At 41.6% G+C, this 15,851-nt stretch overlaps 1 protein-coding gene across 16 annotated transcripts in view; it reads right to left on the reverse strand.

Annotated features, from left to right (window-relative positions):
• Window positions 1-15,851, reverse strand: part of LOC110488740 (dual specificity protein phosphatase CDC14AB) — a 67,039-nt gene that overhangs the window by 8,906 nt on the left and 42,282 nt on the right. For 10 of the 16 annotated variants that reach the window (XR_016484229.1, XR_016484100.1, XM_021561608.3 and 7 more), the window contains 5 exons: window positions 14,427-14,565; window positions 7,659-7,830; window positions 5,914-6,017; window positions 2,442-2,489; window positions 133-267 (listed from right to left, as the gene is read on the reverse strand). Coding sequence is in view for 12 of the 16 variants with exons in the window: in XM_021561608.3 (XP_021417283.3) it covers window positions 133-267; window positions 2,442-2,489; window positions 5,914-6,017; window positions 7,659-7,830; window positions 14,427-14,565 (598 nt within the window). In the remaining 4 variants the exon portion in view is untranslated. The remainder of the gene's footprint in view (window positions 1-132; window positions 268-2,441; window positions 2,490-5,913; window positions 6,018-7,658; window positions 7,831-14,426; window positions 14,566-15,851) is intronic. The other 6 variants (XR_016484264.1, XR_016484133.1, XM_090188992.1 and 3 more) reach the window with 1 other exon arrangement.

A 15,851-nucleotide genomic window follows, 5' to 3' on the forward strand; every position in this document is an offset into this window, starting at 1 on the left:
GGGATGGGAGGCTGCGCAGTGTGAAACAGAAAGAAAAGGGAGGAAGAAATGGAAGGAGAGGGGGAAGAATGAAATAAAAAAAGAAAGAGTGAGTAGATAAAAGAGGAGTAAAGGGTCGGGGGGGGGGCTCACCTCTTGAGGTTGGATGCCGAGGAGGAGGAGCTGCGGCTGATTCTCTTGGCCGTGGCAGAAGCAGAGGATGATGGGACTTTAGAGGACTTGAGTGGGGAGATGGTACCCTGAGTGCCCACTCCAAGGTTCATCCTACTGGGAGAGAGAAAGAGGGAAGAGAGAGAGAGACAGATAGAATAATTGGACATACATAGTGTGAGGTGAAATAATAGTAAGAGCTGTTAACACTAGAGCTTTTGCCAACACACAGTTTCTACTACTAGACACACATAAAACATTTAGTCAGACATGCTAATTGGATAGTTTACACTCCTTAAAGTCATAAATCACCTACAGTACAAATCCCGTTGTCAGAAACAAACAAAAGAGTGGGCAAGACTTTGATGACACCCAGTGAAAGTTCTACCCTGTAACCACAGACTACAGAACAGTACCTGAAGGACTTCTGATTAGGTAAGGATTTATCGAAGCATAACCATTTAATGTTTACTCTAGTATAATACGCCAGTATTATAGATGTGTGAATGAATGAGGGAGAGAGATAATAAGAGACAGAAAAGAGGTAAGAGGCATCACTCCCAGTTCCTTCTGTCCGCTGCTTGTGATCTGTCTGTCAGTACTGGGCTGAAGAACTTCCAACGTCATTCAGGACGGTACAGCAATTAGAGGAGACTGTGCTAGTCTGAGTAGCCTCGGCCTCTTTCAGTGACACACACTAGAGGTCGACCGATTAATCGGAATGGCCGATTAATTAGGGCCGATTTCAAGTTCTCATAACAATCGGAAATCTGTATTTTTGGACGCCGATTTTGACCCCCCAATTTTTTTTACACCTTTATTTAACTAGGCAAGTCAGTTAAGAACACATTCTTATTTTCAATGATGGCTTAGGAACGGTGGGTTAACTGCCTTGTTCAGGGGCAGAACATCAGCTCTGGGATTCAATCTTGCAACCTTACGGTTAACTAGTCCAACAATACAACCACCTGCCTCTCATTGCACTCCACGAGAAGCCTGCCTGTTACGCGAATGCAGTAGAAGCCAAGGTAAGTTGCTAGCTAGCAATAACTTATCTTGTAAAAAACAATCAATCAATCATAATGTGTTAACTACACATGGTTGATGATATTACTAGTTTATCTAGCGTGTCCTGAGTTGCATATAATCGATGCAAACGTCACTCGCTCTGAGACTTGCAGTAGTTATTCCCCTTGCTCTGCAAGGGCCGCGGCTTTTGTGTAACGCTGCTTCGAGGGTGGCTGTTGTCGATGTGTTCCTGGTTCGAGCCCAGGGAGGGGCGAGGAGAGGGACGGAAGTTATACTGTTACACTGGCAATACTAAAGTGCCTCTAAGAACATCAAATAGTCAAAGGTATATGAAATACAAATGGTATAGAGAGAAATAGCCCTATAAATACTATATTAACTACAACCTAAAACCTCTTACCTTGGAATATTGAAGTCTCATGTTAAAAGGAACCACCAACTTTCATATGTTCTCATGTTCTGAGCAAGGAACTCAAACGTTAGCTTTTTTACATGGCACATATGCACTTTTACTTCTCCAACACTTTGTTTTTGCATTATTTAAACACAATTGAACATGTTTCATTATTTATTTGAGACTAAATTGATTTTTATTGATGTATTATATTAAGTTAAACTAAGTGTTCATTCAGTATTGTTGTCATTTTCATTATTACAAATAAATAAATAAATAAATCGTCTGATTAATCGGTATCGGTGTTGAAAAATCATAATTGGTCGACCTCTAACACACAAACAAACGCACACACGCAGACAACACACACAGTCACACATGCTGTCACCCAGACAGACACGCAGCAATACACACATACAGACACACAAACAAACATACAACAAACACACCTACACGCTAACCTTTGAATAGGTGAAAGAACCAAGGCTAAAGGAGTGGGAGGAGAGCTCTTCTCTCGCTCCTCTTTGAGGAAAATTAATTAAGGGCTGTACTTTAGCACAAAAGAGGGAGTTCCATTTCCATCCCTCTTCACACTTCCAAGTCGCCTCTTCTCCTCTACCTCTGACCATCCAGCACTTTGCTGCAGGTAGCCTAGTTACAGCTTGAGTTGAGCTATACTTTGCACCGAATTGAATGAAATATAGACAGGCATGGTAGCATGTGTGAGGGATATTGTGTGTGCCGAGATATGCGTTGAGACTCGAGAGAGGTGTCGATGCAACTTATATTGAGGAGACTGTTTTGTGATAGCTAGGATACACCCCTTCCGCTTAGACAAACCATATAGTCAACACTATTGTAAAGGTACCTAAAAGGTTGGGACGGTGACCTGGTGTGCATTTTCATGTCTTCAAGTCTGAAAAAAAAGAGCAAGAAAGATAAATGAGGGTTCACTTCCAGAGACATAATGTTTGCACATTTCCAGTGCATTCGGAAAGGATTCAGACCCCTTGACTTCTTACACATTTTGTTACGTTACAGCTTTATTCTCAAGTGGATTAAATACAAAATGTTCCTCATCAATCTATACACAATACCCCATAATGACAAAGCGAAAACAGGTTTTTGAAAAGTTTGCAAATGTATTAAAAATAAAAACAGAAATAACATGGGAGTCCACCTGTGCTAAATTTAATTGATGGGACATGATTTGTAAAGGCACACACCTGTCTATATAATGTCCCACAGTAAACAATGCATGTCAGAGCAAAAACCAAGCCATGAGGTCAGAGGAATTGTCTGTAGAGCACCTAGACAGGATTGTGTTGAGGCATAGGGGAAGGGTACCAAAAAATGTCTACAGCATTGAAGATCCCAAAGAACACAGTGGCCTCCATCGTTCTAAAATGGAAGAAGTTTAGAACCACCAAGACTCTTCCTAGAGCTGGCAGCCCGACCAAACGGGGAAAGGGCCTTGTTCAGGGAGGTGACCTGAAGAAGAACCCAATGGTCACTCTGACAGAGCTCCAGAACTCCTCTGTGGAGATGGGAGAACCTTCCAAATGGACAACGATCTCTGCAGCACTCCACCAATCAGGCCTATGTGGTAGAGTGGACAGATGGATGCCACTCCTCAGTAAAAGGCACATGACAGCCCGCTAGAAGTTTGCCAAGAGGCACCTAAAGGACTCGCAGACCATAAAAAACAAGATTCTCTGGTGTGATGAAACCAAAATTGAACTATTTGGCGTGAATGCCAAGCGTCACATCTGGAAGAAACCTGGCACCATCCCTACGCTGGAGCATGGTGGTGGCAGTGTCATGCTGTGGGGATGTTTTTCAGCGGCAGAGTCTGGATCGAGGGAAAGATGAACGGAACAAAGTACAGAGAGTTCCTTGATGAAAACCTGCTCCAGAGTGCTCAGGACCTCAGACTGGCGCGATGGTTCACCTTCCAACAGGACAACGACCCTAAGCACACAGCCAAGTCAACGCAGGAGTAGCTTTGGGACAAGTCTCTGAATGTCCTTGAGTGGCCCAGCCAGAGCCCGGTCTTGAACCCAATCAAACATATCTGGAGAGACCTAAAAATAGCTGTGCAGCATCGCTCCCCATCCAACCTGACAGAGCTTGAGAAGGTTTCCAGAGAAGAATGGGAGAAACTCCCCAAATACAGGTGTGCCAAGCTTGTAGCGTCATACCCAATAGGACTCGAGGCTGTAATCGCTGCCAAAGGTGCTTCAACAAAGTACTGAGTAAAGGGTCTGAATACTTATATAAATGTGATATTTTAGTTCTTGATTTTTTTTATACATTTGCAAACAATTCAAAAAAACTGTTTTTGCTTTGTCATTATGGGGTATTGTGTGTATATTGATCAGGGGGAAAAACAATTTAATACATTTGAGAATAAGGCTGAAACGTAACAAAATGCGGAAATGTCAAGGGGTCTGAATACTTTCCAAATGCACTGTATATGTACTTAGAGCGATGGAAAAGTAGCGATTACTAGCCTAGCGTTCAAAGCACTTTACTGAGTCATGTAGGCTACATGACTAAAACCTCAAACGAAAAGCTCAAAAATGACTTTAGAGGTTTAGAAAACAAAGCAAGTATTTAACAGAAAACCCCGGCTTGACACCAAGCCAATATACTGGATAACCTGCCGGACCGTGCCTGTGTTATTTCAGCAAGGTAACCATGGAAACCAGAGCCCTGAGTCAGATCATAGAGCCACAGACTGTCTCACTAGCTAGGAGACTGCGCTAGACAAAGACAGATACATCCAAAACATTCTATTTCGTTGGACGATGTATACCATGCGTTTCCTGTACATACGACTAATACAACTTGAAACCTCCTTGACACTGAACCCAGCAGGGCGGTGGTTTCCATGCCAACCAGAACTTGTCGTGCCAGCGAAAATACACTGAACAAAAATACAAACAACATGTAAAGAGTTGGTTCCATGTTTCATTAGCGGAGAAAAAAAAATCCCAGCTATGTTCCATGCGCACAAAAATCTTATTTCTCTCAAATGTTGTTCACAAATTTGTTTACATCCCTGTTAGTGAGCATTTCTCCTTTGACTAGATAATCACTCCACCTGACAGGTGTGGCATATCAAGAAGCTGATTAAACAGCATAATCATGGGGACAATAAAAGGCCATTTTATAATGAGCAGTTGTCGTCACACAACACAATGCCACAGATGTCTCAAGTTTTGAGGGAGCGCACAATTGGCATGCTGACTGCAGGAACATCTACCAGAGCTGTTTCTAGAGAATTGAATGCTAATTTCTCTACCCTAAGCTGCCTACAATGTCGTTTTAGAGAATTTGGCAGTCTGTCCAACCAGTCTCACAACCGCAGACCACGTGTAACCACATACAGCTTCTTTACCTGCGGAATTGTCTGAGGGGGGGCAGGGGTGCTGAGGAGTATTTGTCTGTAATAGAGCCCTTTTATGGGGAAAAACTAATTCTGATTGGCTGGGTGTTGCTCCCCAGTGGGTGGGCCTATGCCCTCTAAGACCACCCATGGTTGCACCCCTGACCAGTCATGTGAAATCCATCGATTAGGGCCTAATGAATTAATTTCATTTGACCGAATTCCTTATATGAACTGTAACTCAGTAAAATCGTAGAAATTGTTGCATGATGCTTTATATTTTAGTTCAGTATACTTCTGGTTTGATTTCTATTTACTTCAGCATTTTGCCTTGACGTATACCAGGGATCATCAACTAGATTCAGCCGCGGGACAATTTTTTATTGTGCGGATGGTCAGGTGGCCAGAACATAATTACAAATAATTCGTAGACTGCAAATTAACCGCAAGAAGCCTTAACAGATATAATATTGGAATAAAACATAAATCTTGCTTTCATTTATTTATGATCACGTGTCTCTATTATTATACTTCGGAACAGATTTCCCAAATTAAAATAACCTGATTTCCTGGTGTTTTTACATTTTTTTTATATCCAACAACGAAAATTGTATTTATTATTTTTTGCTCAGAAAACTTAGGGGGGGGGGGCAAATAAAACCACCCGGCAAATTCGGTCCTGTGAGCTGCCAGTTGGGGAACTCTGAAGTATACTGATCTGATATCTCCTGTATAGACCTTTAACCTGTCATAGAAGCTGTAATGGCATTATGGTTGAGTAACTGAAATACTTAAATATGTATTACTTTCCATAGAACGGAGGACAGAGTTCAAACGTAACAAGCTATACAGCTAAAGGAGAAAAGTCCTTGAGATCTCAAAAAGGTGGAAACGAATAAAGTGGAAGGATCTTAAAGGGGAAGTTTGGAGTATCCCAGGCAGCTCTTACCTTAGAGCTCCTGTTGTGGCCGACCTGGGCTGGCGCCGGCCCTTTAAGGCACGCAATTTATCTCCTTGGGTCATGCATAGGCCATTCTCCCCAATGTAGTCGTTCTGTGGAGAGAACACATGATCACATAAGATAATGTGGCTAAGTATCTACGGTAGATTGGATTAACTTCTTGACGCTACCCATCCCTTTAGCGGGATAATTGTCATCAACAACCGCTGAATTGCATAGCGCCACATTCAAATAATATTACTAAACATATTTATATTCATGAAATCACAAGTGCAATATAGCAAAACACAACTTAGCATTTTGTTAATCCACCTGTGGTGTCAGATTTTGAAAATATGCTTTACAGCGAAAGCAATCCAAGCGTTTGTGTAAGTTTATCGATCACTAGACAAAACATTATGAACACCTAGCATCAAAGTAGCGTGGTCACGAAAATCAGAAAAGCAATAAAATGAATTGCTTACCTTTGATGATCTTCGGATGTTTTCACTCACGAGACTCCCAGTTACACAATAAATGTTCCTTATTTTTTATATCCTAAATACCTCCGTTTGTTTGGCGCGTTATGTTCAGAAATCCACAGGCTCGAGCGGTCACGACAACGCAGAGGAAAATTCCAAATAGTATCCGTAATGTCCACAGAAACATGTCAACGTTTTTTATAATCAATCCTCAGGTTGTTTTTAAAATATATAATCGATAATATATCAACCGGCACCGTCTCTTTTTCAGTAGGAGAGGGAGAGTCAGTGGCTGCCCCACTATGTTACACAAGCAAAACTCATGCGAACACCCAGCTATCCACCGACGCGATGTTATCTTTCTCGCTCATTTTTCAAAATAAAAGCCTGAAACTATGTCTAAAGACTGTTGACACCTTGAGGAAGCATTAGGAAAATGAATCTGGTTGATATCCCTTTAAATGGAGCGAAGGCAGGCTATGGAACATGGAGCTTTCAAAGTAGAAGCCACTTCCTGGTTTGATTTTCCTCAAGTTTCGCCTGCAATATCAGTTCTGTTATACTCACAGACAATATTTTGACAGTTTTGGAAACTTTAGAGTGTTTTCTATCCTAATCTGTCAATTATATGCATATTCTAGCATATGGGCCTGAGAAATAGGCCGTTTACATTGGGAACGTTATTTTTCCAAACATAAAAATAGTGCCCCCTAGCTGAAAGAGGTTAACAGACCAGAATACGGTACTGTTTTGTGTATAAGAACAATTGTCTATAAAAATAAATCCTCTAGTCCAGGGTTTCCCAAACTAAGTCCTTGGGATCCCAAGGAGTGCACGTTTTGGTTTATGCCCTAGCACTACACAGCTGATTCAAATAATCAAACTTTGATGATTGTGTAGTGTTAAGGCAAAAATAAAAATGTGGGGTCCCGAGGACAGAGTTTGCGAAATGCTGCTGTAGTCTGTTTAGTGCTGGTTTGATTAATAAATTAAACACATTCCATTACAGGTATGTACTAAATAATACACCGCAGACATCACAGATTTTCTCCAATCAACAGAGAGAACACTAAAAGGTAGGAGAATATCTGCAGCCTCTTAGCTGGAAACAATGCAGATGTACATCACATCCACAGGGAAAATGGGGCATTGTCAGGGTCCTGTTCATTAGGCACCAAACGGAAGAGAAACTCTCATTTTTGTTTCAGCCTGTTTTATTCCGCTTGGTGCCTAATGAACAGGACCCAGGGCAGGGTTGTGGGCGGCCCTGACCTCTTGAAGGCGGTCGGTACTGTGGGACCTGAGGATGCCAGCGGGGCTGCTGGTGGTAATAGAGGTGTGGGTTGGTCTGAGGGTGAGGTCGTCCATGCTGGAGATGAGGTGAGACACGCCCCTCGGCTGCGAACGCTGCATGTCCCCCTGCATCCACATGGCTGCCTGCCTCCTGAGACAAAGAGAGAGAGGGAGGGAGGGAGGGAGAGGGAAGGAAGGAAGGAGAGAGATGGAAAGATGGAGAGGTTGCATTAGGAAATCCTCACCTACCATGTGACCTTACAGTGCCTTGCGAAAGTATTCGGCCCCCTTGAACTTTGCGACCTTTTGCCACATTTCAGGCTTCAAACATAAAGATATAAAACTGTATTTTTTTGTGAAGAATCAACAACAAGTGGGACACAATCATGAAGTGGAACGACATTTATTGGATATTTCAAACTTTTTTAACAAATCAAAAAAATTGGGGGCTGAATAATTTTGCACGCCCAATTTTTTTGATTTGTTAAAAAAGTTTGAAATATCCAATAAATGTCGTTCCACTTCATGATTGTGTCCCACTTGTTGTTGATTCTTCACAAAAAAATACAGTTTTATATCTTTATGTTTGAAGCCTGAAATGTGGCAAAAGGTCGCAAAGTTCAAGGGGCCGAATACTTTCGCAAGGCACTGTAAGTCTATAACACCGTGTCACTTGTGGCCTGACCAGAGAGAGACCGATACAGACCAGCTTGTCCATCCATACCATTCCATTGTGCTGGGATGGAAACTATGCCAAGAGATAAGACCATAGCTGCTGTTGAAGGATTGAATGGAGCAGAGGAAACAGAACCCCATTTAATCTTTACCCTTTTGTTCACCCCAGAACATGGACAGATTGGAGAATTAGGACAAACAACATTTACATTGTAGTCATTCAGCTGACACTCTTATCCAGAGCGACTTACAGTTTGTGCATTCATCTTAAGACAGCTAGGTTCCAACTCCTGGTTTAAAGACAAACACTTGAGCAGACAAACACTTCCCACAGAACGGCTGTTGGGTAAGCCTGAAAAGCTGTCAAAAGTATCCTACTGGTGTGTGTGTGTTAAGGGGGGAAAGTCTAACAGGAAATGGACAGACAATGCACACACACAGAGTAGTCAGCAACTTGAAAGAAGCGGTCAGATTCTCCCCTGCCAAAATCTACAACATTTCGGAAAATTCAGCATTTAATTCAGAGGGGAATCATTTTTCAAGGAACAGAAACGTAACCGGCAACGAACATGAACTGTTATTTTAAAAGCAGTTCCATGTTGTCATGGCTCTATGTAGTACTGTGGGCCTCCCATAGTCTGTTCTGGACTTGGGGATTGTGGAGAGACCTCTGGTTTCATGTCTTGATCTTTGCAAGAGGGAAGGAATCTGATTTCATTGGTCCTTAACTCAGTCGTCATTTCATTCAGGGTAAGTGGAGTTAGCTGTGAATTAGCCTGCCCCGGAGCAGGTTAGTTCTGAAGGGTTCGCTGTCTAGAGCATATTGGACTGTTAGCTGAATAGATCCATCGGCCAATTACTTGGGCCACTATACCTATTTTGCCAATTGTACTTGGACCCCGCTGCTACTCGGAACCCTACTAATCCATCACGACTGGTCTATCGACGTCACCGCACGCGGAGGCTAAAACAGACTTTCCTTTGTCAGGACGTCCTTCTAAGGCCCTTCTTCTAGCTTGCAAGCACCGGCCTGCTAACAGTCTGAATCGCTGTGTCTCCTGCCAGCCCAACCACTCACTGGACCCCTATGATCACTCGGCTACGCATGCCTCTCCCTAATATCAATATGCCTTGTCCATTTCTGTCCTGGTTAGTGATTATTGTCTTATTTTACTGTAGAGCCTCTAGCCCTGCTCAAAATGCCTTAACCAACCATTTAGTTCAACCTCCCACATATGCGGTGACATCACCTGGCTAAAACGTTTCTAGAGAAAATCTCTCTCTCATCATTACTCAATGCCTAGGTTTACCTCAAAAGTACTCACATCCTACCATACCTTTGTCTGTACGTTATGCCTTGAATCTATTCTATCACGCCCAGAAACCTGCTCCTTTAACTCTCTGTTCCAAACGTACTAGACGACCAGTTCTTATAGCCTTTAGCCGTACCCTTATCCTACTCCTCCTCTGTTCCTCTGGTGATGTAGAGGTGAATCCAGGCCCTGCAGTGCCTAGCTCCACTCCTACTTCCCCAGGTGCTCTCATTAGTTGACTTCTGTAACCGTAAAAGCCTTGGTTTCATGCATGTTAACATTAGAAGCCTCCTCCCTAAGTTTGTTTTATTCACTGCTTTAGCAGTCCGCCAACCCGGATGTCCTAGTCGTGTCTGAATCCTGGCTTAGGAAGACCACCAAAAATCCTGAATAACATCTTCCGACAAGGTAGAACTGTCAAAGGGGGTGGTGTTGCAATCTAATGCAGAAATAGCCTGCAGAGTTCTGTCTTACTATCCAGGTCTGTACCCAAACAATTCAAGCTTCTACTTTTAAAAATCCACCTTTCCAGAAACAAGTCTCTCACCGTTGTCGCTTGCTATAGACCACCCTCTGCCCCCAGCTCTGCCCTGGACACCATATGTGAATTGATTGCCCCCCCATCTATCTTCAGAGCTCGTGCTGCTAGGTGACCTAAAACTGGGACATGCTTAACACCCCGGCCATCCTACAATCTAAGCTTGATGCCCTCAATCTCACACAAATTATCAATGAACTCACCAGGTACAACCCCAAATCCGTAAACACGGGCACCCTCAGATAACCAACTTGCCCTCCAAATACACCTCTGCTGTTTTCAACCAAGATCTCAGCAATCACTGCCTCATTGCCTGCATCCGTTATGGGTCTGCGGTCAAACAACCACCCCTCATCACTGTCAAACGCTCCTTAAAACACTTCAGCGAGCAGGCCTTTCTAATCGACCTGGCCCGGGTATTCTGGAAGGATTTTAACCTCATCCCGTCAGTAGAGGATGCCTGGTTATTCTTTAAAAGTGCATTCCTCACCATCTTAAATAAGCATGCTCCATTCAAAAAATGTAGAACCAGGAACAGATATAACCCTTGGTTCTCTCCAGCACAAAACAATCCTGTGGCATTCTGCATTAGCATAAGCACCAGCTGTCAAAGCAGCTCTCAGATCACTGCACCTGTACATAGTCCATCTGTAAATAGCCCATCCAACTACCCATCCCATTACTGTATTTATCTTGCTCCTTTGCAACCCAGTATCTCTAAATGCACATTCATCTTCCACACATCTACCATTCCAGTGTTTAATTTGCCATACTGTAATAATTTTGCCACTATGGCCTATTTATTGCCTCACCCCCCTTATCCTACCTCATTTGCACACACTGTATATAGACTTTCTCTATTGTATTATTGAAAGCATGTTGTTGTATATGTCAAACTGCGTTGCTTTATCTTGGCCAGGTCGCAGTTGTAAATGAGAACTTGTTCTCAACTAGCCTACCTGGTTAAATAAAGTTACATTTAGCCTAGCTGTGGATTGTGTGTAGTTCAATCACAAGGCATAGCCTAGTCGGGAGCGCATGGCAAATCTGTCAGTGAACATCATGCAGCCAAAAACAGGCCTTTCGCAATATTTCAAATACAAATGCAGTAAAACACAGGTTGGAAAGCAAATGGATCCTGATGAAAAGAGAAGACCGATCTGCCTGTAGGCTACCAAAAGATTTGACCAACTTCCAAAAAGGCATGTCATTGCATTGTTTTACTAAGTAAAAGAACAGAGATTAGGCGTTTGGAACGAGCGCGCTGGCCATCGGCCAAGCTTTTTTAGGACGGTAATTTCCTCCTATTGTCCAATATGTGCGTCTCCACACACACACAGGTGATCGGTGGATTCATGATGAGGTCGTTTTTATTGATCTCAGATTCTGCGTTTGTCAAGTGTCAAAGTACCCTGTCATTTCAATAATGTCTGAGGTATTAAAAAAAAAAAAAATGATGTAGAATTGCATGAAATGCATTCATAAAAAGGCCACATTATTGCTGAACAATAGGCTACAACAACAAAACGTGTGCAACTTCTGCAAGCGCCTCTACACTACTGCTCTATGCCAGTACGCAAAAGCGATGATAATGCATGCAGTACTCGATTATGAAAGGTGATTTTTTTTATATATATATATGTAATCAGGTACCTCAGAGCCCCCCAGGTCACCCTCCTATCTCGCTCACTTTTTGTTCCGGCACGTCCCGATTTACAAATCAAACACAGCTCAAACCTGGTCATAACCTGAGGCACGATCAATTGGTACTGCAAACGTTTTCAGGCACCCTCTACAGTAGCAACTGAAAGAACAAGTCGAACTGGCAGTCAAAGGCAAGAAAACAACATCATGATAGTCTTGGCACCTAATTGTGGAACCAGCTTCCCTCTAACATCAAGACAGCAGAGTCTCTGCCCATCTTCTGAAAACGTCTGAAACCCTACCTCTTCAAAGAGTATCTTAAATAAACTCCCACTACCCCCCCAAAATAACAACTGTAATTCCCTACTAACACTGACTTTGCTGATAATTACTTTATTGAGGAAAAATGTCCTTGCTCGACTGTGATGTGGTTGTCTCACCTAGCTATCCTAAGATGAATGCACTAATTGTAATTCGCTCTGGACAAGAATGTCTTCAAAAATACTATAATGTCAAATGTTTAAAAAATAATATAAAAAATATAAACGCAACATGTAAAGTGTTGATCCCACAATGCATGAGCTGAAATAAAATATCCCCCAAATTTTTCCATACGCACAAAAAAGCTTATTTTTCACAAATTTTGTGCACACATTTGTTTACATCCCTGCTAGTAAGCATTTCTCCTTGACCAAGATAATCCATCCACCTGACAGTAGTGGCATATCAAGAAACTGATTAAACAGAATGACATTAGCCTCCCGAGAGGCGCAGCGGTCTAAGGCACTGCATCGCAGTGCTAGAGGCGCCACTACAGATCCGGGTTCGATCTTATACACATTTTACAGACACAGTCTATTTTACAATAGTTATTTTTTGTTTGTTTTTAGTCCTTCCTCTATTTCTGATGTCCATCCAGTTTGATTTCTATTTGTAACTGTGCTATTTCACAAAAGTTCTGATTCTACATACATTTTACAGACCCCGTATGTTTTACATGGTTTATCTTGTTATTAGTCCCACCCTTCAGCTCCATTCAACCTCTCCCATCCATCTCTCAACATCATCCATTTTGGATTTCTATTTGCCATATATTTTTCAACTGTGCTATGATGTTTCACAAACAAATTGAACCTTTCTATTCTCATAGCTTCTACAGATTGTAAATTAAAAATAAACATTTTTGCTCAAATAATTATTTATTATTGATAGATTGACTATGGCTTTTCAAATCACCCAGTATTGCTATCATTAGTTCTAGGCAAATGTTGCAAATGTTGCAATTCTTCAGCCATTCCTGGACCTGTGACCAAAAACGAGCTACATGTGGACAATACCAAAATAAATGATCTAATGACTCTGCCTCCTCACAGCAGAATCTGCAGAGCTGGGAAGATTGTATCCCCCATATATATAACATTCTATTAGTTGCAAGAATTTTGTATAGTAATTTAAGTTTTGCGTATCAATTCATAAACCATGTGCCATGGAATGGGTACATTGAAAATATCTTTCCAACTATTTTTCAATTTATATGGCACAGCTGTCAGTTTTTTGGTCCATAAATGAAATTTGTACATGTTTTTATTTATCACACTTTTCTTTAACCATTTATGTTCTTTAATACAGGGCCGACATACAAGTTCCTTACTTTTTCCCCCTTCTACTTGCCTCTTCCATTTTTGTGGTAATGCTGCAATTAATTGGTTGTAATTTTGGATCGAGCAGACATTTCCATATGTCTGTGTTAGCTGCATGTGTGACATAACTCCACCAATCCTTTTCATGATATCATTCACTAAAATTATACCTTCTTTAAACATTTCTTCAAAAAATACAGTGTTTTTATCAATTAGTATATTTGAATTTAACCACAATATTTGTTGTATTATTTGTTCTGTCTTTTCAGGTGGATTAAACTGAAATCGTGTTAAAAAATAAAGAAAATAAATATGACTCAAGTTTTGAGGGAGCTTGCAATTGGCATGCTGAATGTAGGTATGTCCACCAGAGCTGTTGCCAGAGAATTAAATGTTAATTTCTCTACCGCAAGCCGCCTCCAACAATGTTTTAGAGAATTTGGCAGTACGTCCAACCAGCCTCACAACCGCAGACCACGTGTAACCACGCGACCACGTGTAACCACGCCATCCCACATCCGGCTTCATCACCTGAGGGATTGTACGAGACCAGCAACCTCGACAGCTGATGAAACTGTCGGTTTGCACAACTGAAGAACTTCTACATCAGAAATCTACTGTCAGAAACCGTCTCAGAGAAGCTCATCTGCGTGCTCGTTGTCCTCACCAGGATCTTGACCTTGACCTGACAGTTTGGTGTCATAACCGACTTCAGTGGGAAAATGCTCACCTTCGATGGCCACTGACCAACAGATGCATCTCTGTATTGCCAGTCTTGTGAAATCCATAGATTAGGGACTAATTAATTTATTTCAATTAACTGATTTCCTTATATGAAATGGAACTCATTAAAATCTTTGACCTTGTTGCATTTATATTTTTGTTCAGTGTATATGAATGAGACATGTAGCTAGGACCAGCTATTAGGAGTACTTACTCCTCCAAGAAGTGCTGCTGAGGCCCGATAATAGAGCCCGGCCGGCAGACCCTGATCCAGGCGATGGTCTCTGCTGCCGTGAAGTGGTAGTGCTTCATTAGGTAACAGCCTATCAGGGTGCCAGTACGACCAAGGCCAGCTGATGACAAGAATGAGCGAGTGAAAATAATTAGGATTTAATTTTTCATGAATAAGGAATTGAATAGAACATATTAAAAGTAACAATGTCATCAGACCTGATTGAGTTATATATATACACACACATATACACACACACGTCAAAAGTTTGGACACACATACTCATTCCAAGGTTTCTTAATTTATTTTCCACATTGTAGAATAATAGTGAAGACATCAAAACTATGAAATAACACATATGGAATCATGAAGTAACCAAAAAAGTGTAAAACATATATTTTATATTGGAGATTCTTCAAAGTAGCCACCCTTTGCCTTGATAACAGCTTTATACACTCTTGGCATTCTCTCAACCAGCTTCATGAGGTAGTCACCTAGAATGCATTTCAATTAACAGATGTGCCTTGTTAACAGTTCATTTGTGGAATTTCTTTCCTTCTTAATGTGTTTGAGCCAATCAGTTTTGCTGTGACAAGGTAGGGGTGTTATACAGATGAAAATAATCCTAATCTCATATTGCTCAAACAGCAAACCTGGTGTCAAAAAACAGATAAAGTAACACCTCTCCCCTATTTGACCTAGATAGTTTGTGTGTATGTATTGATATGTGGCTACATGTGCCTTTAAAAAAAAAAATGTGTAGTTCTGTCTTTGAGCTGTTCTTGTCTGTTGATGTTCTGTATTATGTCATTCTGTATTATGTTTCGTGTGGACCCCAGGAAGAGTAGCTGCTGCTTTTTAAAAAAAATGGTCCTATTTAGCAAAAGACCAACTCCATATTATGGCAAAAACAGCTCAAATTGTCATGTATTGTCATGTTGTGTCTTGTTTCTGTCCTTTCTCTTCACCCTGTCTCCCTCTGCTGGTCGTTTTAGGTTACCTTTTCTCCCCCTCTTTCCCCCAGCTGTTCCTTGTCTCCTCCTAACTACCTCGTCACCCCTTTTCCCACCTGTTCCCTTTTTCCCTCTGATTAGTCCTCTATATCTCTCTCTGTTTTTGTTTCTGTCTTTGTCGGATTCTTGTTTGTGTTATTCATGCCTGAACCAGACTATCGTCATGTTTGCTGCAACCTTGTCCTGTCCTGTCGGAATCTGCCGGTCCATCTGAGCCTACCTATGTTTTGTTATTAAAGAAGCTCTGTTTACGTTAGTTCGCTTTTGGGTCCTCATTCACGCACCGTAACACAAATAAGCAAAGCGAAACGACAGTCCATCATTACTTTAAAACATGAAGGTCAGTCAATGTGGAACATTTCAAGAACTTTAAAAGTTTCTTCAAGTGCGGTCA

Source organism: Oncorhynchus mykiss, chromosome 1, assembly GCF_057628025.1.
Source record: "Oncorhynchus mykiss isolate SJ-2025 chromosome 1, ASM5762802v1, whole genome shotgun sequence".
In the NCBI taxonomy this organism is placed as follows: domain Eukaryota; kingdom Metazoa; phylum Chordata; class Actinopteri; order Salmoniformes; family Salmonidae; genus Oncorhynchus; species Oncorhynchus mykiss.